The sequence below is a fragment of the Falco peregrinus genome, chromosome 1 (genome assembly GCF_023634155.1).
Source record: "Falco peregrinus isolate bFalPer1 chromosome 1, bFalPer1.pri, whole genome shotgun sequence".
Classification (NCBI taxonomy): Eukaryota; Metazoa; Chordata; class Aves; order Falconiformes; family Falconidae; genus Falco; species Falco peregrinus.
Window position 1 is genome coordinate 13,185,452 of NC_073721.1, and position 27,612 is coordinate 13,213,063.

The 27,612-nt window shown below is 36.9% G+C and overlaps 1 protein-coding gene across 13 annotated transcripts in view; it reads right to left on the minus strand.

The window, feature by feature from the left end:
• The window catches only part of SHLD2 (shieldin complex subunit 2), a 41,329-nt gene that overhangs the window by 3,455 nt on the left and 10,262 nt on the right, over nt 1–27,612 (minus strand). For 9 of the 13 annotated variants that reach the window (XM_055793633.1, XM_055793638.1, XM_055793631.1 and 6 more), the window contains 6 exons: nt 11,575–14,075; nt 10,664–10,771; nt 9,660–9,854; nt 7,289–7,423; nt 4,886–5,092; nt 3,754–3,988 (listed from right to left, as the gene is read on the minus strand). In XM_055793633.1, the coding sequence (XP_055649608.1) occupies nt 3,754–3,988; nt 4,886–5,092; nt 7,289–7,423; nt 9,660–9,854; nt 10,664–10,771; nt 11,575–13,096 (2,402 nt within the window). In that variant the 5' untranslated portion in view covers nt 13,097–14,075. Of the gene's footprint in view, nt 1–3,753; nt 3,989–4,885; nt 5,093–7,288; nt 7,424–9,659; nt 9,855–10,663; nt 10,772–11,574; nt 14,076–18,140; nt 19,052–20,383; nt 20,505–23,057; nt 25,347–27,612 lie in introns of those variants that run through there. The other 4 variants (XM_055793637.1, XM_055793632.1, XM_027785691.2 and 1 more) reach the window with 3 other exon arrangements.

Below are 27,612 nucleotides of genomic sequence, written 5' to 3' on the forward strand. Positions count from 1 at the left end.
TCTACCCAACATATGCTCTTTGACTGCCCTTACACTACTTACAATTTGACCTGCAACATCTGCAGCACCACAATCCTCACACTTCTTAGAAAATCTGCACTGCTCTGACCAAAGCAGGATGCAACGCTTACACCCTGACCGCCCACAGAAGAAACTAAAATAGTAAACATCAGGAGATATATCACAATAATGTAAATCCTGGTTATAGCAATATTGGAACGGTACCAAACCAGTATATGTTAATGTAATAAAATATGGCACAATCATCCTCAGTGCAGAACTTTTCCATGGGAGACGTTCCCCAAGAGGATAAAACCTGCTCACTGCAGAGACGGCAGAATGAAGGAAGGGCAGTCACTTCAAGAGACTAACGGAGCTGCGCTGTCAAAGACGACAGTCAGGCAGTAGTTCAGTATACTGACAGCTGGGGAGTGTTATGAAGTGATTAATTTAGTTAGCATGATGCAGAATACACCTAACAGCACTAATCTGAATGCTTGTGAGGCACGAAGGCAAATGACTGTAAACATGCCACTTTCCCAGTAGGCAAACGACTTTACTTGCCATCTGTTAATCTAAAAACTACTGCTAAATTTCATAATCTTAAGTGAAGTGATCAAAAGAGCTAAGAGAACTCCATGTCTGATTATCTGTGGGATTATTTAAAATCTGTTGGTTTAGACAGAAACCAAGGCCCAGACTATTTGTAGTCACTAAAGACTGCTGGCTTCCTTCATGAGAGAAAGCTTAACAGTACACTTAATGCTCAGCTTCCCAACTAATTGCGGGCAATCGCTATTTTGTGTCTGAAGAAATATATTTTGGTTTAGACAATTTATGCTGAAGTACATGAAAATTATTATGATTTCCAGAAATACTAAATAACCATTTTGAAAACGGTATAATTAATATGTTTGCAGAGAAATGTACTAAGTGATGTTGCAAAACATAAAGCTTTTAAAAGCACAGCCAGGCACGGTCTACAGATATAACTTGCAAACCAAGCGATGCGTTAGGAAAGATTAATTTTGCTTCATCCCTGGTTATTATAAGCCCACTGCCTCCTCCTCAGCTCCTACTCTGTTCAAGGTTATCTAAGTCTTCTTTCAAATAATCTTACTTACGTCAACAAGACTGAACTGTCATGGGGAAAAAGAAAAGTCAACACAGCCTTCAAAACAGAGACTGACACTGTTAATTCCCTTTCACTAGCGCCACAGAAAATGCAATTGTGAGATTAACTTTATTCCTTAAATACCACTGGTTTTAATATGGTGAATTTAAATCAATGTAAAACAGTTAGAAACATATTTAAGGATGTAAATAAATTTCACTAGAGGCATACATAGTTCTGCTAAAATATTCCTTAAAGGCTACTGAGTACATAGCCTTTAGTACCTGCACACAAAGCTGGCGAAGCACGCCAGTGAAATAGGCTTTTCCACTAGTACAGAAAGGTTAGATTTAATCCCTGCTGAGGCTAAACACCCTAGAAATCTTCTGTCTCATTACGGCTACTGTTAAAATGTTCAACTTTTTAAACGGCAAATACTGATTGGTACAGACTGAAGAATGAATTATCTGAGGGAAATGCTACCGTCATACCAAATTCCAGGGAAGAGACGCTAGGAAACTGGAAGTTTGGGCAAAGGCCCATCTGTGATAGCCAAAATCTAGGAGATAAGCTCTGAAATACAAAATAGTTTTCTTTCTCTTCGCTTTTGTAATTTCTTTTAGCTTCATATTCATATTGTCCAAGCTCAAAAAGAATATGGAAACATTGACACATGTACTTTACGTAAGTGCTGTCGTATAATAGGTTTTTAGGATCTTCTGCCTCATTATTACTGCTAGTGTTAAAGTGTTCAGTGTTCTGGGTATCTAACTTGGAAAAAAGAAAGCTAGCTAAGCATATATACATGCACCTAAATGTTATGTCTTCAGCATCTGAGGGAAAAGATGAGCTTCGTTACAATCACAGCAGATGAACAAAACTGGGCTCCTACATTTCAAAAGAAAAAGGTGACAGGAGATGACTTCAGTGGCCTACAGTGCTGAAACCCAAGATTTTAAAGCTATGTAAATCTCTTAAATACCAAGATCCTGTCATAGTATCTATTTTCCTATCATATTGTCTATCTTAAATATTCACACTCTTAAAATACATCAATAAAAAAATCTATTAGGTTAATCAGTTACTAAATTCCCTGAATTGAAGCAGCAAATCAAATTACAGACTAATCCTATGTTTTAAGAAGTCTGCAGTGTTTAGTATATATTAAGTAGAAAACAATACGCAGATTTTACTTCCAAGGAGATGCTGGTAGCTATTCCATTGTTAGAAATAGAGCGTACTGAACATACTGCCTCCTTATATTGAGGGATTAAAAGCAATCTGAGATAAGGGGACATGAATTAGCACACTACAGGAAAAAAAAAAAAAAAAGTAGTTTTCTACTAGTTGTGCACACAGGTTTATAAAAAAAGACTAACACTAACCATAGATGTAACAATCTGTTAAGCAGCACAGTAATGCTAGAACAGCATTTAGTTAAGTTAATTTCATTTTCACAAGATATTTCTTTAGCAAAAGACAGATTTTTCTCCTGCTAAGCTGTACACGTACCGAGTTATCCTACAATACAGAATTAGGAAATACTACCAAGGAGATGCATTCTTACTAAACTAATCAGAGCAAAATTTCAGTATAAAAATGACAGACTTTTCTTTGAAGAAGTTGCGCATTTAAGTTCCACATCAAGACGTGTTCACATGTTGAGAATACAAACAGTTGAAGTCTTTATCATTTTCCTACCACCTTTTGTGCAAGAGAGTAAACTGGAGTCCTTCAGAGTCACACGAGAGGTCATAATCTTATGAAACAGAGGGGGAACCTTTTCAGTTAAGGAAAAATTCTTTGCACTTAGTTGTAAACTTAAAGATGCAAGACTATTTTTTGCACAGAGGAAAAAGACCAAGTCACTACCTTGTTAGACAGATGGGATCCTAATATTAAATCAAAGCCAAGTGAGAAACTACTAAGTATGTAATGATTCGTTAAACTCATTATGAAATAGTTTAGGCATACTTTTAGAATGAATTTTGGTAGGAAATGTACATATTCTAGAATCCTATTACATCTGATTGTCTCAGTCTTCCCTACCTACACATTTCAAGTTGATACTTACAATTCAAAACATATAAGTAAACATTAAGAACTGAACAATTTGTTAACAATGTTCCTACCTCAACTGGATCGATTTAGTTTAAGTAAATGTGCATATACGTCTTGTCTCACAGCGCCACCTGCTGATAACTTACTATCCCTGCTCTCTATGAGAATGTTTATTGAAAATATGTCAGTTTCTGCAAGGCTAGAATTGATTAATTAATTTTTAAAAATATGGTTGTGCATTCACACAATTTCAAACTTAGGCTGAAATAAGACTCTCAAAAAGCTTTCCTTTCCTCCTCAAGCTTCTACTCCATCTTAGCTTACTGACACAGTGCCGGGTAAACCTAATGACATAGTATTTAAAAGGAATTTAAAAGTTAGGTTTAAATAAACAGTATCACCTATGAATAACGGCAATATAATACAGTAATTCAAGAACAGTTCCTTGAAAATACATTTAAAAAAAATAGAAATTGCTAACACACCTTAAATAATTTTTTATATGGGGGAGCTTAAAATGGAGAAAGTTGTAGTTTACTTCCCTAATAGTAATGCTATTGTAGTTTTATTTCATTTACCTGTAGAAAGTCTTTACTTTGTTGTACGGCAAACATCTTATACACTGCTTGTAGATCATGTTCTTATCCGTCAGTAGTTCCAAACCACACTGAGCACAGCCTGAATACGTTATCATCGGCAGAGAAGCCAAAACACACTCCAGTGAAGTGTCAGCACAGAAGGTGAGTTGCTTGCACTGACCAGTTGAAATGGTAAACTTCAGTTCTAAGATACGGGCTTTCACTTGAATCACTCCTGCAAAAACGATTTCAATAAAATCTGCATTCAGTTTTATTTATAACTGAAACCAAACGCAAGGGTTACAGCTCGTTCAAAACCAAAATGATTATCAGTAAAACTTTCTGAATCCCCCCCCAGCTTTAGAAGCACACACTCATATTTTTAGAGATGATTTATGCAGCAAAAAGTCATTGTGGTTAAGTATCACTTAAAAGTATATACAAGTACTATGTTTTCAGGTACTGTTGTCATAGATACCACTACAGAAGAGCCTGAATAAGAGATCAAGAGATTAGAATTGTGCAAATTGCCAGTTGCTTTTCTTCCATGCTAATTCAGAGACAGTGAAAAGCACAGCTTTAACAACTTAGCCTTCCACTATTCCTACATAAACTAGAGTTAAATGCTGCAATACCAACTTTATACAGTTACTTCTTAATGTTTAACACCAACCTTCGCAATCTTCTAGGTTTATCTGGGAGGTGGTGACTGCATAAAATGTCGTCTTTGTTCTTTTGTAAGCAGTCTTCAACAGCAGTAGCTATTTTACTCTTGCTTTAGAGAATTCCAGTTTTGGAGAAATGCTATTAGACAAACTTTCAGTCATTAATCATATCATTACTAGACTGGCTGGCGTGGACAACAAAAGGCAGCATTTCACGCTGTGTTCCAAAGCCTATCTTTGTATGGTACCACCTGTCCCACCTCTGGGCTCACTGAGGGAAGGCTGCATTCACAGTTTGGCTGGATATTGAGCAGCAGCCCTCAGAATAAATTAAAGACTCCCACAGCTGTGCTAACCTAAAAATGAAAAAAGTTTTACTTGATCAACAGAACATCTATTTTGCTTAGTTACACACTGCACAACAGACAAGTGTGGAACCGTTACAGAGCTATGGATAACGACTTTACCTGAGCATTTTTCCTCCAAATGCGTCGAGAGCTTTGTCACCTGCATGAGGGAAGTTTTGCTTTTCTGAAACTTTTCTTTAAATTCAATTGCCCTTCTGTCATCATCAAACAAGCACTCGTAGGATGACCATGGAGTTGTGTGCAGTTCAAAGTCACCAGAGACAGAACTACGCTGGACCAGAAGGTATTTGAAGTCCCACAGGTGTTCTACAGGACAAAAAAGCAAACAAGAGTTTACTCTCTATACCTTAGTTACTTTACAGAAAGCCGCAGTCACTGACAAGATTGAGAAGCAAATCAACAAGACATTCTCATATGGTCAGCTCTGGCAACTTTATTTCAAGTGTGATGACACGTAGAGGTTTTCCCTTCCCTATAAACTTTGCATGAGTCCTCCCATAACTAAACAATGTTTTCATTTCACTTGTACTGAATTCAGCTTTCCAATCAACCAAACTTTTTTTTAAAAAGAAACCAATTTGTCAGCTCTAATAAGGAAAAGTTGGGAATGCCTAGAATAAAAAATCTTCACGTTATTAATCACTTCCATCTTTAATACACCCCTGTTTTTTAATCTTCTAATTTAATCTTAATCTCCGTAACGTTCCAATTTAGAAATACTGAGTTTCCATCTTCCGATTGACTCTATAATAAAGAAAAATACTTTACAAAAGGAGATTACAGAGGAGAAACATTTTGAGTTGTCCTTCACTTTGTTGTAAGAATCCAGCATTCACCTACTGATCAGGTCTGGTAACCTTTCAGGCTGTTATTTTTCCTCCATATTTGCTCAAGCTGAAAGTTGCAGCCAAAATAATTTGGTTTGGAAATAAGGGTAGAAAAATGCGTAAGGATTTTATTAGCATGTTTTAGTGTTTTCATATTTTGGATTAATCCGATTTTTGGTAGTAACCTGCTAAAATTGCAAGTGTCTGAAAAAATCTGCCACCAGACAGTGTTTTACAGCAAAATACTCCAGAATTTTCGCTCCTCTGAACAGGTCTAGTTTCCTGCACATCACATCTGACTAGAGATATTGCAGTGCCCCAGAACTGAGTGTGTTGTGTGTTCTAGTCCAAAGCAAGATTCAGGTAGTAACACTACAGCAACAGTGAGGGAAAATCTAAACAGGAAGAAAGAAACGTGCACTTGGCAAGAGGGGATATATGGAAGTGGAGGACATAGTCTAACTAGGGTACGGGACATGGTTGATCCCGAATTTAACTTATTATTCAGATCTTCAACATTCCCCTGTTGATTAGAAAACTGATCACAAGAGTAAAGACTTAATACTACAGAGATCTACAATTTACACTCTTCTGCTTCAAGCATCAGAGAATTGATATATGATTGGGTCTTAGAAAGTCCCTTTGGTATCTTCTTTTTGCAGCTACAATTAATTCTAAAATGCTATATTTTGAGAAGTTTCATATTCTAGCATACTAAATTCTGTAAGATTTCTAAGAATCTAACAAACAGTATATACCTGCTCACACTGAAGCACGCACAAAACCGATAACCATGTAGGTATTATGTAATAAAGTTAATTGGTTAATGTTTAAATTGGACCATCTTCTTCAAGTAGTCTAAGAGGTATGTCTTGCCGTTAAATGATTTCTAGGAGTGCAGATTACTTACAAATTGAAGTGGAATTGGCAGAATTCAGAGCATCTATGTTTAATAGGTAAAGATTCACTGTGAGGTTTTAACCTTTCTGGGTTTTATTTTGCACTATACAAAAACCGGCATTTTAGGCCGCCACATTCTGCACTTCAATACAGCATATACTTCCTAAGCGCATCCACAGATTAGAAATACAAACTCTCAAGTTACCAGTTCAATGAAAACCTAGTTTCCTTATTTTAAGGTAACAAAGCCAGTAATAAAACAAAATTCCGTAGTAGTTGCTGCTAAAACACAGGCCATGTAATTCTTGCAAGAGATGGTTTTGGTCAGTTAGAGCTAGACTTGACAGCAAAACCATTAGGGTAAAGCCTGACCCTGTAGTAAGGTGGCAAGCAGAGAATGAGTATCAGAAGCAGAAAAACTCAGCAATTCATGCTAAACCAGACAACAATACCGAAGACTCAGCAAACATGGTAACATAGTTATTATTCAAGTGTTTACAGTTACATAACTGAACACCAGTGCATCTTGTACCTAAAGTAAAGTTTCTAAACATTCATGCTTTCTCAGTCTCGTAAAGCGAGTGCACTCAAATCTGTTGCTGATGGCACTGCTTCTTAACAGAGGAGAAATGTTAAAATTGTTATCAAGTATATTGCCTTTCCAAGGGGAGTATTCACAGTTTTAATGGAAAGACATTACCAGCTGAGCTTTTTAAAGATACTAGTAACATCACAAAAATCCTTTTACAGCTACCTACAGGTACACGGACTTTACCTTTTTTCCTTTGAAGTTGAGGGCACCAGGCAGCCCCTGCTCCCCACAGTACCATCCTATAGTGCTGACCTCTGTTCTGTTCTACTGTTAGGACAATTTTTTTTTGGTTGCCACCTCTGTATCTATACACAGATTCTGAAAAAGTTTGAAATTATGTGAGTTCTACAGTAAACAGCATATAAACATGCAAACCCCATGTGCCTCAATATTAAGATGAAATCACGCAGCTATGTTATTTTACAGTACAACTATAAGTAAACAAGAACACACCTACAATTTCTTCAGGACAAAATGAGAGCAATCTGATTTCTTCAGCAACACAAACCTAGTTTAAAGGAATGCACAAAGTATACTAATTTACCTTTATCTACCTAAATACCTAGCAATCCATGCATCTTTCAGCTCCCCTGCATCCTGACTGGTATAAATGGAAAGAAATCATACTCAATCTCTCAGCAATAAACTGTCATAGCTGGAAGTTAAAGTTCCTGTAACTTCTGTGGAATACACTGAAAGAAACATTTCTCTAAGAGTTTTCACAAAAGAAAACTACAATCACGTACAATCCCACTGAGAGGATTAATAACAGTACATATATACTGAAACAATTAAGCTCCACACTAAAAATACAGTATTTTTCAAAGCCAAATAATTTTTGAACAAGAGCTCTTGCTTGAAATATCTAACAATTCTAAGATTTTATGTATAATAATAAATTATAAAGATTTCCATCTTCAAAATTCTCCATTTATAATTAATAAACATGATATTGACAGTGTGGGTAAAAATTTGAATCTTACTAATACAAGATGGTAGTGCAATATGATCAAATTTGTGGCCAAAGCTTGAAGTCAAGCACAGAGAAACAGTGGTACTGTAAAAAAAAGATAATCAGAACAGTTATGCAGGGAAAAAAGGGAAGAAGAGTCCTTTTCCAGGTGTGAATGGTGATCTTTAACTGCCCAATACAAGTTAAAAAAAACCATGGAAAGACACTGCTTGAAATACTGAGAATGCCCCAAATAAATTTGGTTTTGTTCACTTCAGAGGGGAAGAAGAGGCTAGGCAGCAGCTGTAAGGCCCAAGAAGAAATGGAAACAAATCCTCAATTTTAACATGGAAAAGCGCTTCAGCAAAAGGAATCCTGAAATAACTACATTAATTATTAGAAGAAAATTAATGTGTGACAGAAGAATAAACTTAAAAAAAAAAAAAAAAAAAATCAGTACACGGACTGCTGACCATGATTCTTTGGGGAAGAGGAGAGTTTACAATAAAAATATACAGGAAACTCGGATTTCCAAGACAAACTTATATTGATGAGGCAGGTCTCTGTTGAGCCTATGCAGAAAAAGAGTATCACAGTAAGACATGTTAGCAGTTTCATACTGTGCACTCTCCAGTGCTGAAAAATCAAAAAGAACTTTTACAGAAAGGCACACAAGTAAGGTTTATTATAAAGAAACATCACACGTACTTAAGAAACCAGGAATGCTTAGCTTTAAAAACCTATCCTAGATAGGAAAAAATAGAAACAAACAAGAACTGTTCCAAATAAAGCATTATAAAGAGCAACACAGCTCCTTTATAAAGTAAGAAAGGCAAGCAATTCCTAAACCATTGGATTAAAATAATAACTTAATTCTGAAAACCACATGATTTACAGTGCAATCAAATTTTCCTTTAATGACAGGATGTTTACCTGGAAGGTAGTTGGCTGGCAAGCTTTGAATTAGTAAGGCTTGACTGTCCCACGTGACATTTTCATAAACCAGCCCCCTTTTTCAAGCAGCGGTCTACAGCAAGAATGTACCTCTTGAATTTCAAGAGCCATTAAAAAACACCTTTATGTTCCTCCACCGTAACTGCGGTATCTTCCTCTTTTCAGCACTCCTGCCACACACACCTATCTTCCCGGAGAAGGATTTCAAGCCCACATTCCTCATACTTAAGATACTTGAAGCTGTGGAGATGCCCAAGCTATCTCACTGACAAGTCAAAACACTTGTAACTGCAGCCGGTGGTGAGTGCCGATTCCTTAGGGAAAACACACAAATCCCTCGGTGAGCAGGAACACTCCGTGCCCACCGCCTGCGTGCTGCTCCCACAGGCACGTATGCTATCCTTCACCACTAGTGTGTAGTAACCTCCTTTCAGCAGCTAACTACGGTCACTATTTTCTCCCTGTCCTTAACTCCATTTCTTTGCTATGCCTCCCATGAGTGGATCGTCACAGACGTTTCCCTTGTGATTCCCGTGTCAAACACTGGTGTATGGAATGGGAAATCACCAGAACTGCCTTGCAAAATTACTATTTAAGTTTTACCTGTTGTTGAAGTTTTGGAAGTCGAAGTCCAGTGCATGAACTTACCTATTAAAACAGCAATGTTGATAACTTTCAAGACTGAGTGAACCAATGTATTTGGCTGGAGCTGGTCTAGCTGCATATACTGAACACTATCCAGACTCTGAACTTGCCTTCGTGGAATGTCTCTGAAGTGTGGAAATTCTGATGATACGTATGACAATAAGCCATGGAGAGCATCACCATCCACTACAGGACAAACTTAAATAAAATAAAAAAAGTTAAAGGGACACTTTTTTTTTTTTTTTTAAGCTTAGAAGTACAAAATTTATCAGTTGGTACTTAATTTATACTGACAAAGCCAAAACTATTTCACAATAATTCTAAGGCAAGAAATTCTTGAGATGTGTAACACTTCATCCAAAATTAAACCGCACTTCATCTGCCTTCCCTTGATAGCATCCCACAGTTAAGCCAAGTACAATATTTTAAATCACACTAAAAATAGGAGAGAAATTTTATCACAGCTTGGTAGGAACAGCTATTCTTGTTCATTTACCACAGCACCTGCCTTAAACAGCTGGAAATAATGAGCATCAGGAAGACAATAAGAGTAACTCACGTTCATGGTGATACTTCTACTGTATCCTCACGTATCTTTAAAGACTTCACGCTTAGTCGCCTGCAATGAATTACTTTCCCTGAATGGATCTACTAACTTTTTAAGCCTCAAGTTTTTGCAAAGAATTTAATCCTCGTGAAATCTCAGACATCTTATGGTTGAGTGCTGGAATAACTGCTCTTTCTCAAACTAAGCTCAAAGAATTCAGTCTTTCAGAGTTTTGAATGGTAACCACCCAACTCTACCATAAAGTTCACGTGCCTATCTGATGTCATCATGCCAAACATCTTGCCCACATGTGTTCCTGTCATACTTTCCTGTAGCGTTTTATAGCTCTGTTGCTCACATTTCCGTTTTGTCCTGTATAGGAGGTATTGCCAAGAAAATGAGTACTTTAAATAGCTATTTAACTGTGATTTTTGTGGAAGCTTATGCACTACAATCTTACATTCTTCTGGATTGAGAGCTGAGCAGTTCCCCAGATTCAGTAACTGGCTGGTAAATGTAGACTGCAGCATGATCTCTCCACACCAAAGATTTTCATACATTATTAAATCTGCAAGAAAGAAGCAGCCTTATCAATTCATGTATTGGCAATATTGAAGTACATCACACTTTCCTTGACTATAGAACCATCATGCATACAGGTGTGAAAAACTGAAAGAGATCGCTTGGAAACAAAGTGATTTTTTTTTTATTTATTCTGCCAACACCCTTTACAATGACTTAATCAAATTTTCTCAGTAGTCTGACGTAATTCTTCAATTCATATAAAACATTCAATAGTCTCATAGCAGGTGCTGTATAAGTGAAGTGGGTGACTGTATTGGTGAATTATTATTGTGCAACATTTCAGAATGAGTAGCTAAGTACTAGGCTTACTCAGAAAGACTTTTGATGTATTTTGAGGTAAGAATGATTAAGCAGACAAGAACTATTTCTCACTCTGAGACTGAACAGATCACCATGATTTTCTGGCTCGACAGCGGAGAATTACAAAAAAAGTCTATCCATTGAACAACTAGCATATCTGGTTTGTAGCAGCACTTACACCTTTCAGAACAATTGTTTTAAAGCACTGACAGGTTAGAAAATAAGACTGACTACCTACGGCACTGCTGCAGTATCAATGCACTCCTGTGTCTCAGACCAAAGACTACACAGAAGAGACAGGCAAGCTTCCATGAGACCGTTGATGTTCCACTGGCAGGCTGACTGAAAATTCAAAGTGATGCTGAGCAATGCAAGATACTTACAAACGCTTAGCCACAGTTTCAAATTACTGGTTACACACCATTCTACTTTAAATAGGCATTTTTAAGACCCACATTTTAAAAAGGGAAACAAAGGAATTCTCACCTGTAAGCAGTACAACATCCCCAGGAAACACGGTGAGTGACCAAAACGCAGCGCTACGCCACAGCACCACCTTTCTCTCAATTTCTGACTGGTCAATAACGACGATTGTTGCTACAGGAATTGTACATGAAGATTTTGGTCTAGTCTTCATCTGTATTTCTCTGATATGACAGGGATGTACTATTGTAACCAAAACATTATACTTTTGATTTCTGCAGCAACAATTCTTAAGTGGTGTTAGTTTCTTTTGAAGCTTCTTGAACTCTGCCATCCTCTCTTGATCCACTCTCATCCCAGGACCAGCTGGGGAAGAATTCAGTTTAGCTCTCTTTGGTTTCAGCCGTCTTTCAAATGCTGGAGGAAAAATATGAAAGGAATCTTCATACTGGCGGGCTCTTTCCGAACAGATCTTACGAGAACTGTCTACTTGAGAGCACAATATTCCTGAGCTCAGTGGTTCAATATGGATTTCATTTTCAAGTTGCTCAGCAGGAACGTTACGTTCTTGAGACTTCTCTGCGTTTCCCTGAGCAGCTCCTTCTTGTTTTGTAGCTTCAAAGCAAACATTTTCCGCATCACCCTCAGAACTGAAAAGTTCAAGGGAACTTGTATACTCTTCCTTATATTTATTTTCAGCCACATTAAGACATGTTCCAACATCAGGATCAAACTGGAATTGATCATACTGCCTTTTTTCAGTTTTTTTGCCTGCTTCTGTTTCCAACAGTTTTACAGTTCTTTTCCGCATCTCATTCCTACCCCATGCAAAAACAGCCATCTGACTTGAAGTTATTATACTACGGAACTCAGTGTCTGTTGACACTGCAAAGTCTAAACAATCACTTGATTGTCCTTTTGGTTTTGACTCTCGATTTTGAGGGAAAAACAAATCCAGATACTGACTTCGATGTTCACGGCAATCACTTCTACAATCTGATTGAACAACTTCTCCCACAGACCTTAGATGTACGCTAATCTGCTTAGTACTGGCAACCAAATCAGAAATGTAAGAGCTGTTAAATTCTACGTGACTGGCTTTTCTTTCAGTAAGGTTTGAACAGCCACCATGTGACTGTTTATATTGTCTAGTTGATTCTGCAAATCTTTGTGCAAAGTGTTGATTTGCAGCCTGATTCACATTTGCATGTGCACATTTATCTGTAGATATCTGACAATCAGAATAAATTAAACTTTTGGTCTTTTTAGGTGTGCTGGCACAAGTTACTGCCGCAGGCACAAGAGATGTCAAAATCTCTTTTGCTACCATTAATCTCCCCTGTTCAGACTGCTTAGAGCTGTCATCACTTGTAGGAACTGCTGTGACTACAGAGCTTTCTGTCTGAAACATTAAGTGGTCAGCATCTTTGACTTTTCCAGGAAAAAGACTATGTGTATCACACCAACAGCGGAGTTCCCTCCATTTTTCAGCAGCCGGTGCTGAACTACTTTGTTCTGACATCTCCACTAGGCTCGGAATGTTGGGTGCTCCCACAAAAATATGAATTTGACGTCTTTTTGTCATTTTTGATTGCTGTGCCAAGTCTGACTTTAAACAATGTGGTTTATGTAATAGGCAGAATACTAAATATTAGTAAATGCAAAAAAATATATTTTGCCTTTTCTTTACAATTTAAACACACCTAAAATTCAAAGGAGTATTTAATAATTTAACTGGTAAAACCACTAGTTTACTACCTAAAGCCTATAAAATTAAAATGCACACAAAGAAAAGACTGGAAGTTATTTATTGTATCAAATTTGCTTAGAAAAATGAATTTACAGTGGGGCTTAATTTCTCATTCTGATACTTGAAAACATATAGCAGATGCAGAGTTATAGTGGAGTTCAATTTAAGTTTAATTCATGAGCAGACGCATCTTCATTTATTATTGCTAATTAGCCAGTCAGACGTGAACTCCCTATTCAGTACCTAATTTTAATCTGAAATAAATGGGTGTAATAAACTTAATAGTTAGGAGATAACTTAATCTCCCAGAAAACTACAATTTCAACTAAATGATTAAAAATACTAGAGCTATTAATAATTAGTTTAAAATTTTCTACAAATGCAGTATTTTACATGCTGTTTTAGCATGAAAATACTGTGTTAAGTGACTGTTTTAGGAAATGGAAAGCTTGATGATATTATTGATAAATTATAATTATTAAATAAACAGTCAGTTAAGAGGTCAGTGAAACCTGAGCAGATGACTCATAATTTGTTTTAATTCATTTAAATAGTACCATACTACCCAAGAAGCTACTAGCTTTTCTAGCTAATTAAAGATAAGCCCACCTTACACAGCACAAAAGACCCCTGATTTTTTAAATTTCTGCTGTAGTCTGATTTTAAAATACTCAGCGACACCTACAAGTGTTCATTAAAATGCAGACACCTAGCTACGTGTTTTGGGAGTGTTGTTCATAGAAGTTGCTGCAATAGGCAATTCTGCAGAGGTAGGAAACGGAACACCAGTAGTGAACTCTGGGAGATAATCCAGCTGCAAACAGAAGAAAAAGAACACTGAAACAAAGACAGCCCTGAAAAGTACTTACATTTTTCATTTAGCAATTATTAAATTAACGGCCATTTTCCTAACAACCCGCTAGGGGTCGATAACTCTGCACACTCATAAAACTCACAGTAACACGGAAAAACGATAAACATCCCGATCTCTGGTATATTATAGCTGCATCTGGAAAAAACAGTATACAACCACTAAAACCGGATATGTTATCATATAAAGAAGCTACAAAACACTAACTGGTATTGCTCAGTTTTACGATCATTGCAAAGCAATTCATACTTCAGTGATTAGAGTATCCAAACTTCTGTAGTTGTACATTTGAATTCAGCCTCATATGAATGCAACTTTTAAAGGCTAATTCCCATACAAAAGGTTTCAATTATGTAATTAAAGAATGTTAATAGACAAATAACTAACAGAATCTGCAGTTCAACATTCATGACGTAAGAAAAGAAAGGCAAAGCAAAGTGACAGTGAGGTTGAAGTCCTAAAGAAGTGATGTTAATAAGTTCTGTAGATAAAAAGCTACCCAATAACGATGTCAAAACAGCCTCAGTAACAGATCCCCTACGACAAACAGAAAATGTTACCACTGCTCTACATGAACTTCAGAAGTGCAACCTAACTGATAAGACTAAACAATTTCATAGAATGACGTGTCCTGTCGCTTGTTCCCTGGCCACGCTGTTTCGGGCACCAGCCCGGTGCCGCTGGCCTCCTGGGCCACCTGGGCAGGCGGGGGGCTCCTGCCCAGCCGGCCGCCAGCCAGCCCCCCCAGGCCCTTCCCCGCCGGGCCCTTCCCAGCCGCTCTGCCCCAGGCCCGCAGCTGCCCGGGGCTGGGGTGACCCCGGCGCGGGGCCCGGCGCTGAGCCCTGGGGAACCTCGTACGAGTGGCCTCGGCCCCTCGGCCCGGCCTGCCCAGCCCCCCCTGCAGAGCCCCCCGCCCCCCCAGCACATCGACACCCCCAGCTGGTGCCACCCGCACACTGGCTGGGGCAGCGCTCGGTCCCTCGCCCAGGTGATTCTTCCCATAATCAAGGTGGAAAAATGAATTAATCAGTTAAGACTTGAAGGAAAAACATCACTGAAGAATCATATGCAAGCATAGGGCGGTCGTGTGTAATCCTAATCCCCATATTCAAACCATAGAAACTAACTTTGGTTTAATTCCCTAGCACTGCTGTATTATTGTTAGTGAAAAGCTTTACCAGTCTATGAAAACAACAATGTGTAAATCTAAATGCATGCCAACAGCCCCAGACTTTCTTCTCAGTATATATACACACAAACTCTTTATGCATAGTCCGAATTAGACAAAGCTGCTACCTTGGCATACTTGTGGTCTTCATAAAAATCTATTTTCTGTTTTTATTCCCGAGATTCAACTGGAGTAATTCTTCTTACACTCAGATAAGATCCTTGTGGCAAAACAGGAGTCTTACTTTTAGATTTAAATACAGGCAAAATAGAAGAACTGGGAAAATAAAAGATTACAGCAGGATTTTATTGAACTATTTTTATTTGTTACGGATTAATTAGTTGTGGTTGGCTTCAAGTAGTTTTGTGTGCACTACAATATTAAGTAGTATGCGTGTGAGGATCAGAATATAGCAAAAAAAAGTAGGTTTTTTAATAGATATATAAGTATGTAGATATATATATATATAGGTGGGTAGTTATGGATCTACCCATCTTTCCAGTTAAGGAAGGGTACATCACAGCATCAGATTAATGAAAGAATAGACTACTAGAAATAAAGGAACAAGTAACTGGAAGGTTTATGAGGACAGTGTTAGGAACAGGGAAGGTTGCATTCCAGAGCCTCAGCGTAAGCTAAGCCGCTCTTGGATCAGAAATGTGTTGACCACACCCCACTACCCCTCATCTTTTATGAATAACTAAACTACCTACTTGGACACATATTGAAATATTATAAATAGGAAAGGAAAAAAGACAAATACTGTGCCCTTCCACCTCCCCCCCCCCCCCCCCCCCCCCCCCCCCCCGAGGATCTCTTTTTGTGGACCTGGAAGATCTTGGCAGTCTCACAATATACTCTAAAAAAGCTAATTCCTCTTGCAACTGCAGTGGTTTGGACTCAAGTTACAGCAGGCATGACACTGCCAAGTACAATTGAAAAATTTCTGCATTTTCTTCAAGAATAACTCATCCTCTTACAAATACATGTATAAATACACATTAAGATCTGTGACTAGTATGAAAGAAGTACTTTGAAAACACTTTTTTAGACAAGTACCTGAGTACTTGCTTGTATAAGCACACCTTACACTTAGGTAACATCGACATGACCAAAATGTATTAACAATAATCAGTAACTTATTTACTACAGTAAAACCCCACCAATGAAAAAAAATCTGGGAGCTACTGACCGCAAACACTAACACTTCCAAGATCTACTGCTGCACATATAGGGACAATCAATGTCATTAGCAACTGAATTTCCCTGAAGTAGTTTAAATTGAATTTACAATAGGATGATGGCTATGCCACTTCTAGTACAAAAATAAGTTTACTAAAGATGTTTGTTTGGAACACATTTTTATAGAGACTCACATGTTAAATAAGAACACACCTGAAACAGTATTGCATATAAAACCGTGTGAAATCAGATTAATAATACTAAGATGCCAACACCACCTTAATAGGAAAACACTTGTCAAAACAGAAATAACTTCTATACTTTGGTAAACTTCCATTTATGCAGTATTTTATCAGCCTCTCATTTTAACTATCACTTCTCTTGGGTTTTGTCACATTTAAAGATTAAGTAGTTATATATAATTCAGAAAGTTTTCCTTAACTTTCCAGTTCTGTAACTTCTCTAAACTGAAGATTTTCTTTCCCGATTCATATTTTGCAGTGCACGTATATTACATAAAAACATTTGAATCTTGATGTTATTTAACAAATTTTTGCAACTAAAGTATCATTTATCTTTTCAAAACCTTAAAATTTCATTTTTCTTGAGATACTTAGACCTTAGGACTGCTAAGTGACCTCTGCCTAGTTCACCGAATGAGCTCACTATTGAATGACCTGCTTTGGCAATTTCCGAATTACTTCTTAGGACAAAGATACCAAACTCCAGCACCAGAAATCATCATTACTTACAATCATTTAAGTCTCTGAATCAGAAAAAATTAAAGTTCTGTTAAATTATCTGCATGCAAAAGCGTTTGCTATGCTTCTTTAGAACAGTATTATTACTTGAGTTTTGTTAGTGAAGTTATGTGCTTTGTTTTAAAGAAAAAGTCTAAAAGAACAGCTCGTTACAGATCTTAAAAAAACGAGCAAAATCCTATCCTATTAGCAAAACGGCACTGCCAGAAAACAAATCCATTTTTATCCTGTAGGTAAGTTAACTGTGGGTAGACAGGGGGTTAACTACACCAAAGATAACAGGAGCTAAAGCTCATAAAGATATAACTGAAACCTGAATGCACATACCCATTATACCTGTTAATTATTACACCATTTCTTAATTTGTGGAAAGGTGCTCTATTCATAATGACCAATGAAAGCCTAGCGTTTTATCTCTGAAATGGTCAGAGTCTGATTGACGGGTCAATGATCTATTAAAACACAGTAACTACATCAGCAAGTTTTACATTTGCAAGACACTGCAACCGAAGTTTAATATACCCATTACAAGAAATACATTGTGGTATATAGTGTATTTCCCCTGACCTAAACAATAAGAGAGGAATCCTAAATTTAAAGGTTTTTAAAATGAAGAACTATGACATTAACAGTTTGTTAATCTCTAGTAATTTGCTACACATAGGAAAACAATTACAAATAACTTTTAAAATCCTCTTCCCATAGTTAGAAGTCGAAGCACATTGTGGGATGCCACGTACATGGTCTTAAATTATTTTTAAAATACCTTAGAAGTAGCCATTACTTTTATTTCATATTTCACTCTTCATTTATAGTATTCACTCACCACAATAATCACTTAAGCATTACGCCAAAGTAACTTCCTACCACTCCTGAATATTAATGGTAGTCAGACACCTAAATTTAAAAGTTACATCCAAATATAGCTTCATCAAGTCTTTATGTAAGTCCTATACACTGGAAGTAAACCACACTAATTCCACCTCTGGGTGCCGGTTTCTTTGTGTCTGTTACAGCCTGCAGCTTCAAGCTACAAATAAAATTACAGAAATAACAGTGATGTATCAGATTAGTGCAAGATAATGCAAAAGAATAACTTTACCCCTATGAGATTCTCATATACCCCCAACACTTAAGCTTTTGGGGATAATCCCAGTATATTCTTTTATATGTAGACACTTAAAAGAATATATATATTTATATAGAATATATAGAAATACATATTTCTATATATTCTCTTAACTTGCAGCTTTAATTTGTAACAGCTTGATGATGAACACCCTAACCTGCAAGTACTTAACTTGATTCCTACAATATGCAAAAGCAATTATATCTTTCTTTACTTGATGAAAAGCTGGCCCTGTAGGTCACAAATACGTAAGGTAGGATATTCTTTAAATTCTAAATTTTAACTTCTACTTTGAGCTCTCCCCTCCCTCCATTTGCATGCTTGATTTTACACTTCTATCAGTAGCATTAACAAAATTAAAGGACTGTTTCACTGACCTTACAACAGAAAAAAAACGAGTTACTAACAGCCATCTTCAAAGTGTTTGCTTTCAGTTCAAGCTGTAGGGTTGTTTCATTGGTTGTTTGTTTTTTTTAAACAGTTCATCCCAATTGACGATAGAGTAGAAAATCTACTAGGACACTTGCCAACCAAAGGAAGATTAGAAATGAACCTCTGGATGCAGAATTCTGACTACATCACAGGGAAATCTTCTGGCACTTTTACCACACTGCTCCAATCTCCCTCCAAAATTCAACTCTGCCTTTTTAAGAACCAGGTGCTGTAGCTGTACAACAACCTTGAAAAACGGAACAAACAACAAGCAGTGTAATAACAGTTTCACACACTTAGAATCTGAAACAACACCAGGATGAAGTGATGAACATACTCCATGTTTGCTTGCAATTTGTGCAAGAAAAGAGACAGATGATCTTTATGCCAACAACTCATGTTGGCACTGCAAGTGGATCAATATACCAGCAACATCACCTATCCACCAAATGAGTAAGAAGCTTCGTCCAAATATTTGTATGTATTAAGAGGAACTGAATGAAAAATAAAAACTGCCAGAAGAGATCAAGCTAAGCAACTTAGAGCTGAAGCAATCTTATATTCTACCTAAGCGAGCGATGTATCATCATGATGTATTAACATCAGACTATACCTGTAAATTGATGGCAGATCAAGGGGATTTAAGCGGATTGGCTTTAGACTAGGCTAGTGGGACCTTACAAGAAGTCAAGGGAACACCCATGTGGGAGAAAGTACACGTACACATGGGCAACTGCAGAAATTGATAAGATAAGTAATACAGGTCTTATTTTTGTCACCCTTTGTTTGGTGGTGGTAAAAATCACCAAATAGCCTGTATCTAAATTTTAATACAAAGTTTCAGGCAAACCCTGTAGTCCTATCTATAACTGACCTGTTTAAGCAAAAGTAAGTTTACTCCAAGATGGTTATTTTGCTCACATAATAACATGTCTGGAACACATTGCAGAGGCAGCTGTTGACCAGACATGGTGGTAGAGCAAGAACCCTGCTAGTCAGTATCTAGATTCATGAAAATCACAAACCTTCATTCCTACAGCAGTACCTGTAATAATTAGTATGAAGTTACTGTTAAATAATAGCTGAATATAGATTTATTATTCAACAGAAAGTAATTTCTATTAGCACTTATTATTTATATTAAATAGCAGCGATACTAATGCATTAAGCAATTAGTTCTTGTCACTGGCTCTTACCAGAGGACTACAAAACCATCTGGCCTCGAGACAGGCACTGCTGGTTTGCAAATAAAAGCTGTATTCAGTAATATATAGCCATAAAATAATGTGTATGCAATTTTCATTATCTGCAACACTTTTAGTAACAAAACGCTTTTTTGAATATGAAACACCTAAGATTTAGGCACTTTCCTAAATACTCCTGCAGCATCAGCAGGGATATTGATAATTCAAATGAAAATCAGTGTTTTGAGAAGTTCCATACAGTCTGATGCTTTTCAGAAGTTAAATCAAAATACTGATTAAAAGGCTAGAAACACTACCATTGTACTTCATAACTATTAAAATAATAACTAAGGCAAGCAACCAAATGGCATTGTTAACATTTAATGTGTACCTACTTGCCTGCAGGATCAAGGCCTGTGGCTTCTAAAACTGTGGTCCAAAAGGAAAATATTTTCCTTTATTTGAAGTTCTTCTGTAAATACAAGCTTGGATCATATGGAGACATCTACTCAGCAGCTGCATCAGCCATTTTATTTTAAAAGGATTACTTTTTCGATGATGCAAAAATCTGAACACTGATAATACACTTCAATTCAGCCATTGAGATGGTCTTCATTGCCTTTGAAAATTGCAGTAAAGGCAGTAGGCTTTTGTGATTAACTTGGTAATTCTTTCCTCACTGCCTTTGTGCCTTGCGAGATCTACTTTTAGGTAAATGCTATTTATTGATTTTTGTTTTGCAATACAAAAACCCACATAATTAAGGAGATAAGAACATACAGTGGCTGTTACAAACAAAAGAAGTTAAAAGTTCTGAGGAACAGTGACCTCTTAAGTAGGAATGAAAGATAAAGGTAAAAGGACAGATATACAAAAGTGCTTGTGCATGTTTTCTTGAAGAATACTCATTCCCCAAACCCTTATTTGAGAACTATTTAAACAACTAAAACTTCTATACTTTCTGTCAAGAAAGATATTCTTCCATATTTCAGCATATTCAAAAGCCTCACAGTTTTAGAATGACATCATCAAGGGTTTTTTTAAGAAAAATGGTTAAGTCTGCAGAAAATCTTCCACAGGTTATCATTACCAATGAATATCTGGTTTAGGAATTAAATCTTCTGACAAACTAAGGTTGATAAAACAATACAGGACCTAAGACACAAGTGAGGCAACTGGTCAAAGAAACATGATCACAATAGCCCTATTTCCATCAAATTAACTGCCTGTATATTTGATTTATTAGGATCGGTAGATAAAACCCCAAGATATCAGGCTAGTAGCAGCTTTTATTTTCTTCTTTTAAGTCTTCTCTGTTTTCTTAAACTGAATTTTTTTGACTAATCAGTAAAATAGAACTGTCTTCTAAATTGAGCAACAATTCACTGGGCTTCGATTGAATGGATTTCTGTAAAATCTATTTCCAGAACAGCAAATACCTTTTGGCTTGACTTAGTAACACAAATGCCAAAACATCAGTAGGATATTGTGCAGGCATTATAATACAAATAAGTACATCTTCCCACACAAATCCAGTGTGTTTCTCAAAAATAATAATAAATAAAATTTTTGGCTTAAATCACATGAGCTGGTATTTCACATTATGGAAGTTATTGGAATCCATCTTCCATCACAATTACATACATCACAGGGATTAACAGGTTATAGCACACAGATAGCCATAATCAAAGCCTGATGTCTCAACTGCAGTTGCCTTAGTGGCCTGGGAAAGAGAATTTACTCCCCCATATTGTATGTAGTTTCCATGCTATGGCAGAAAAAAATTATTTAAAATACAAAGCCACCACTATTATTTTCTCACCCGTACAATAGCTTCACTCAAAAAAGATGAGGTTTTGTAACAAAAAAAATGGATGCTGACTGCACATATCATCAATGTTTTGGACAACAGCTGTAGGCAAGACTCTGCTTGTGTTTTTATACTGTGGGAGAGAGTACTGAGAAGGTATCATTCATAACTTCACTTAGGTGGGATAAATCAGTAGTTTACAACTGTTAGCAAAATATTTTCCACTCTCCACCACCAGTGGGTATGTTAGCAGTAGACTAACAAAAGCCACACTTCCTCTTGAATATAAGGCAAGCGCAGTATTTTTTCATTTGCCAGCATCACTAAACAATTCAAGTTAGATGTATTAACTAAAAAACCTGCCACCCACTCAAAGAAGTTACGTTAGGAACACACAAGTCATCACTAGGTCAAGACATGCTCCAAGGCTCTGCAAAACTAGAAACTACAGAAGCAGCTCCAGAAGCAGCCAGATGGCATACAAGCCCACAAGACCTCTTTAGACCAATAGCTCAATCAGTAGTTCATTTACCTCCTCACTGTTTATGCAGGATCTCTCCAGGAGAGCAAATATTTAACCTTCTTGTAAACAGAAACAGCAGCAAGTATTTTTTGACAGGACTGAACCTACAGCACCAGACCTCTTCTAGTCCTTCCCCACTCCGAGACACATTCTGCACATTATCTGTTTCTGTAGTATACATCCTTCATGTGGTATCACTGGCTTATGTTTGTGAGGTTCAAAGTAACTGGTGAGCTGGGATACTAAATAGCTGATCTCTCCAATACTTTCATATCTCAGTAAGATGAAAGCTGGCTTCACAGAATATTTCTATAAATCTAACATCTCAAAAGGAAAGTTCGTAACACATGCTTCTGATGTAAGCATTGTATTTTAAATAAAACACTTGACAAGATGTTGAATGTGCCAGTACTGACTTTTATATCCAAATTTTGAGTATTTCTGTTTCTGAAAATGCAAAGACATTGCAAGGTTATTTTAGGATCTTCCTATTGCACACACTATACACACACTCCAAGAATACACTTCAGCCTTAACAACTGAAAAAGATTAAGTTCTTCTGTCCAGAAGTTGAGAAGTTTAAGTTTTTTTCAGAGATAAAGCTCCCTTATGGGAATATAACCTTCAGACTTGGGCCAAGCTGGCTCTGTGCAATGGTGAAGAGCGCTACAAAGATCACAGATGGTTCACTGCACACACTTGCTCCTTATTGTGGCTACAGAAGCAATGTACCTACCAACTTCTTTACAGAACTGTATGAACGTCAGCCAACCAAATGCTCTTTCGCAGGTATTATGGCTAAGGAGTAAAGTTGTTAATTTACCAGATCACTGCAGAAAAAACAAGATAAAAATTTCAGAGTATTTTGAGTTAATGAAAATGACAGTCAAACTTCTGAAACAGAAGGAAAGTTTAAAAGTCTTTTAGCATATACCTGGCTAAAATTAAAATATGATACATAAAGAAAATTAGCATTAGCTTTTTAATATATAAGCCTTTACATTTCAATGGTTTAGACAGATGTTAGTTTAGCAAACTGGTTAAGCTTTAACAGAGAACAGGTGACACTGAGTAACTATCAACACAGCTGACTGAGCCAAAGGTGCCTTTTAGATGCAAATTTCCCTATTTCATTGGGTAACTTTTCTCAGACTTCAAAGCAGCAATGCACATAGACTAGTTATCCAAAATAATTTGATGGATTATACTTCAAAGAATTGTAGATGACAATTGCTATCCTACTCTGCCCATAAAAGTTAAAGTGAAATAATCACAACTGAACAAGATCTGTGAAAAAAATGCCTAAAACACTGATTTATATGGCCTGTACATATATCTACCCTTTTCCATGGTAATTCGGCTGTCTGAAAACACCTCAAGCAAAATAAAAAAACTCAAGGTATGGTGTTACGAAGCCATCTTGGGTCTCCCTCTGCTTTTTAAGGCATAGCGCATAGCTGCATAACCACTGATAAACACCTTTTCTTGTTCTCAGTAAAGATGTATCATTTTCTTCACCATCTTTATGTTAGAGGCAATACCTCAATTATCTTCTGTACCATGCTAATGTAACTACTATTGTGCATCTTCACTCTGTTGCCTTTAATTCAAGAACTTTTACAAATTATTTTATTACTTCACTACTATGTAGTCCTCATTTTTGAGGTGTACTACATTAAGGCGTTGAGACTAGCCCTATCTGCTGACTCACAGCTAATCTGAAAAGCTTTCAAGATCATTTCTCCCCCTCACCATTTTAATACCTGGGAATATTCTGCCTACCCTAACTCTTCCATCATGTGTTTGGGAGAAAGTTCAGCCAAGTGTATGCAGACTTAACATGTTCACACACATCAGCAACCCACTTTGTTCACCTAGAGTACACCAGCCTCTCTCTGAAGAAAGGTGCTTTCCTCAATCTTAACCACCAAACCACGTTTATAAAACCAGCAATACAAAAATATGAAGGAACCATGAAGTTTTAAGCTGTGTAACTTTCCAAGCTCCTGAAGTATAAAGGGTTAAGGATGGAAACTATAAATGTTTATCTATTTATCCATTTGTCTTCACGCAGCAGCTGCTCCAAGCTGAATTAAAACTATAAATTGCTTCTAATTCAATATAATGAGGAAAGACTGGAGATTTAATAAGTGCTCACCTAATTTACAATCATTGAACAATTTAGTTTGGAAAAGGCTTTGAAGATATCAAGTCCAACTGTTAACCCAGCACTGCCAAGCCCACCACTAAACCATGTGCCCAAACACCACATCTAATGTGTTTTTTAAACACCTCAAGGATGGTGATTCCACCACCTCCCTGGGCAGCCTATTCCGATGCTTGACCACCCTTTCAGCAAAGATATTTTTCCTGATATCCAATCCAAACTTCCACTGGCACAACTTGAGGCCATTTTCTCTCGTTACCTGGGAGAAGAGACTGATGCCCACCTGCCTACAGCCTCCTGTCAGCTAGTTGTAGAGATAAGGTCCCCCCTGAACCTTTTCCTCTTAAGTATTTGTACTGAAGTGTTAATTATTTGCTTAATACGTTGTGTACTAGAACTGTAATCCTGCATGCAAATACAATTTTTCATCTGCCTAATGTGGCAAGTTCTATACGTCATCTTTACTAGTACAGAAACAGCATGACTGACAGTGTACACAACGAGGCTACCAGTGTGCTAGCAAAATTTTTATCCACACAACCACGTAAACTACAATACAAAGCTAACAATCACAGTAGCTTTCAGAAAAATATTTTGAAAAAACACTAGTAGGAAGTTTACAGGTAGAACAGAAATGGCAGTGTCTACATTAGAAATGTATCTTTTTAAGAAGAGTTCTGTTTAATGCCACAATACCCAAACTACTTTAGCACTAAAGTAGTTCTGAATAGTCTTTTCTAACCTGCCCTTATTTTATGTCAACTTATATACTTCAATAGAAAGACCGTTACAACTATGTGTGACTCGCAGTACTTCAACGTCACGTGCATACAGGTAGATTTTACCTTCTGCAATGATCTGAAAGAGGAAAATGAGAGGTAACAAATTGTGATTACTGCAATGAGGGGAAGAAATACAGGTGAAAAAAACTTGCTACCCATTCCATATCAAACCATTCCATGTATTTAGCTAATGATTTGAGTAACTCCAGATTTTAATCACTCGTGTGTGGAAGCACATGAAATAGAAATAATCAGATATTATAGGACTGCGCAAATAACAGGTAATGAGTAAATACACATTGGTTTTGTTCTTCCCATAAATTTCACATTAAGATCTGTTTATATATGCCTACTTTAAAAGACTTTAAAATTAGGAGCTAAAGCAGAGAATCAAAAAGTTATTACATTAAACATACAACCTATTATCTTTCTCCAGAGATGAGTAACCTTTACTACTGACCAGACAGAAAGGAGTTTAAAAAGCAGTACAATTTGTTCTATCTTATTAGCTAATGTTCCAAGTTATCTGACATCTCATTGCAATAATTACATTGACGTTTACACTATAGATATAAGCTTTATTTTGCAGCTAAAACTAATATACCATCCAAATTAATGACAGTTTAGGAGCCATGAGCTAATAACAACAAACATTAAGTGAAGTATGGCAACATTTCATGTAAACTGTTATGAAACACTGGAGCAGACAAAAAATTTAAGTGAAAAATACATAAAGGCAAACAGCTAAGCTACGACTTTTGTCAGCATGAATCTAAAAAGCAACAAATGGAGATTCAGTTTACGGTATGGAAATCAGATTAAAAAAATAATTGACGGTATCTTCCCCAAAATATAGTTTTAATTCATTAAATACCAGGTATTCAGTGGCAAGTGAGAGGTAAAATATTAACATATTAAGTGTATGCTTTTCTCAACAGGAACTTGCATGACATTACAATGTATTTATTGTATGATATATTATGAGCTGCAGCTGCCGATAGAAAAACTATGCAGAAAACTGAATAGTCAGATCACAATGAGACAAAATTAGTAAGTGATGGGGTATGGATGCAAGGCTTTAATCTTCACCAAACAAGCATGTGCACGTACTTGATTTGATGAAGCTGAGGAGAAAAACATCCAAAGAAGTGTCCATTTAAATTGTATTCCTCATTAAAAATGCAAATATAAAGATGGAAGAAGTAACATCATCATGTATAAAAATTAAGAACTGTGTAATTATTGTATAGTTCATGATAATGTTACTTGTTGCTCCTTTCTAATTTTGGCAAACAACTAAGTTCTACTCTACCAGCTCTCAAAGAAGTTAAAACTTTTAATTCTAAATGGGAACCAGCTGCCAAGTCCCTTTATCTATGCATATTATCGGTTTAACTTGGGAAACCTAGGGTTTAGAATACAAGTACCTACACTTTAAATCCAGGTAATTTTTCAGCCTGAAATCCTGATCCTGAAAGCTAGTCTACACAGGTAACATTCCCCAAGTACCCCTGAAATCACACGCTATTTAGCAGGCATCTCAGATTTTCACTGACCATGTAAAAACAGAGAGGCTGCCCACCAGTGGTGTCCTCCACTGCTGAGCAATGCAAAGCCACTTGTACCGTTCTGCTGTACAGAATGGTGGTGTTATGCAAAGCTTTCCCCTCTCCAGTTAGAGCCCAGCTTCTTAAGACTGTAAACACCATAAATAAAAGACCGTTTAAAAAGCAGTCCTGACTCAAACTTACCTTTCCAAAAGAAAAAAAAAAAAAAAATCTCACTTACAGACATTAGGATTTTAGAAACTGGTGGGGAAACCTTGAGACTTTGAAAGAAAGGGTTTTGCTTATGCAACTGCTCATCTGTATAAATCCAAATACAGTTTAGTGGGGACTGAAGGTGTTCCCATTTAAAAGTTACATAGGGCTTTCCACATTACATTAGATTTCCAGCTAGCTCCAGGCTCCATGATAGAAACTTGCCACCATGCTTCATACCAATAAAAGTACTGATGATAATTCAAGAGCAGTCTGACACCGTTATCCTAAGAAGGAAATACTGACTTCTCAGTCAAGAACTAGCTGCCAGGAGCAGTACTACTGGAAGAAAGCTTGCCATGCATCTTTAGGATTAGTAGTGCTTTACAAGCACTGATGCAATAAGGACTTTGATTTTGGCTGGTTGTCCTACTGTAGGAATGAAAGTCTCATGCTTGAGAAGTCAGATTTCTGTCCACTGGGGTTACACTGCTGTACACAGGAAGACTGGGGAATAGCTCAACTGCTATGTCCATACTCCCAACAAGTTAATTAGGATTAGCAGTCCATGCAGTTAAAGGT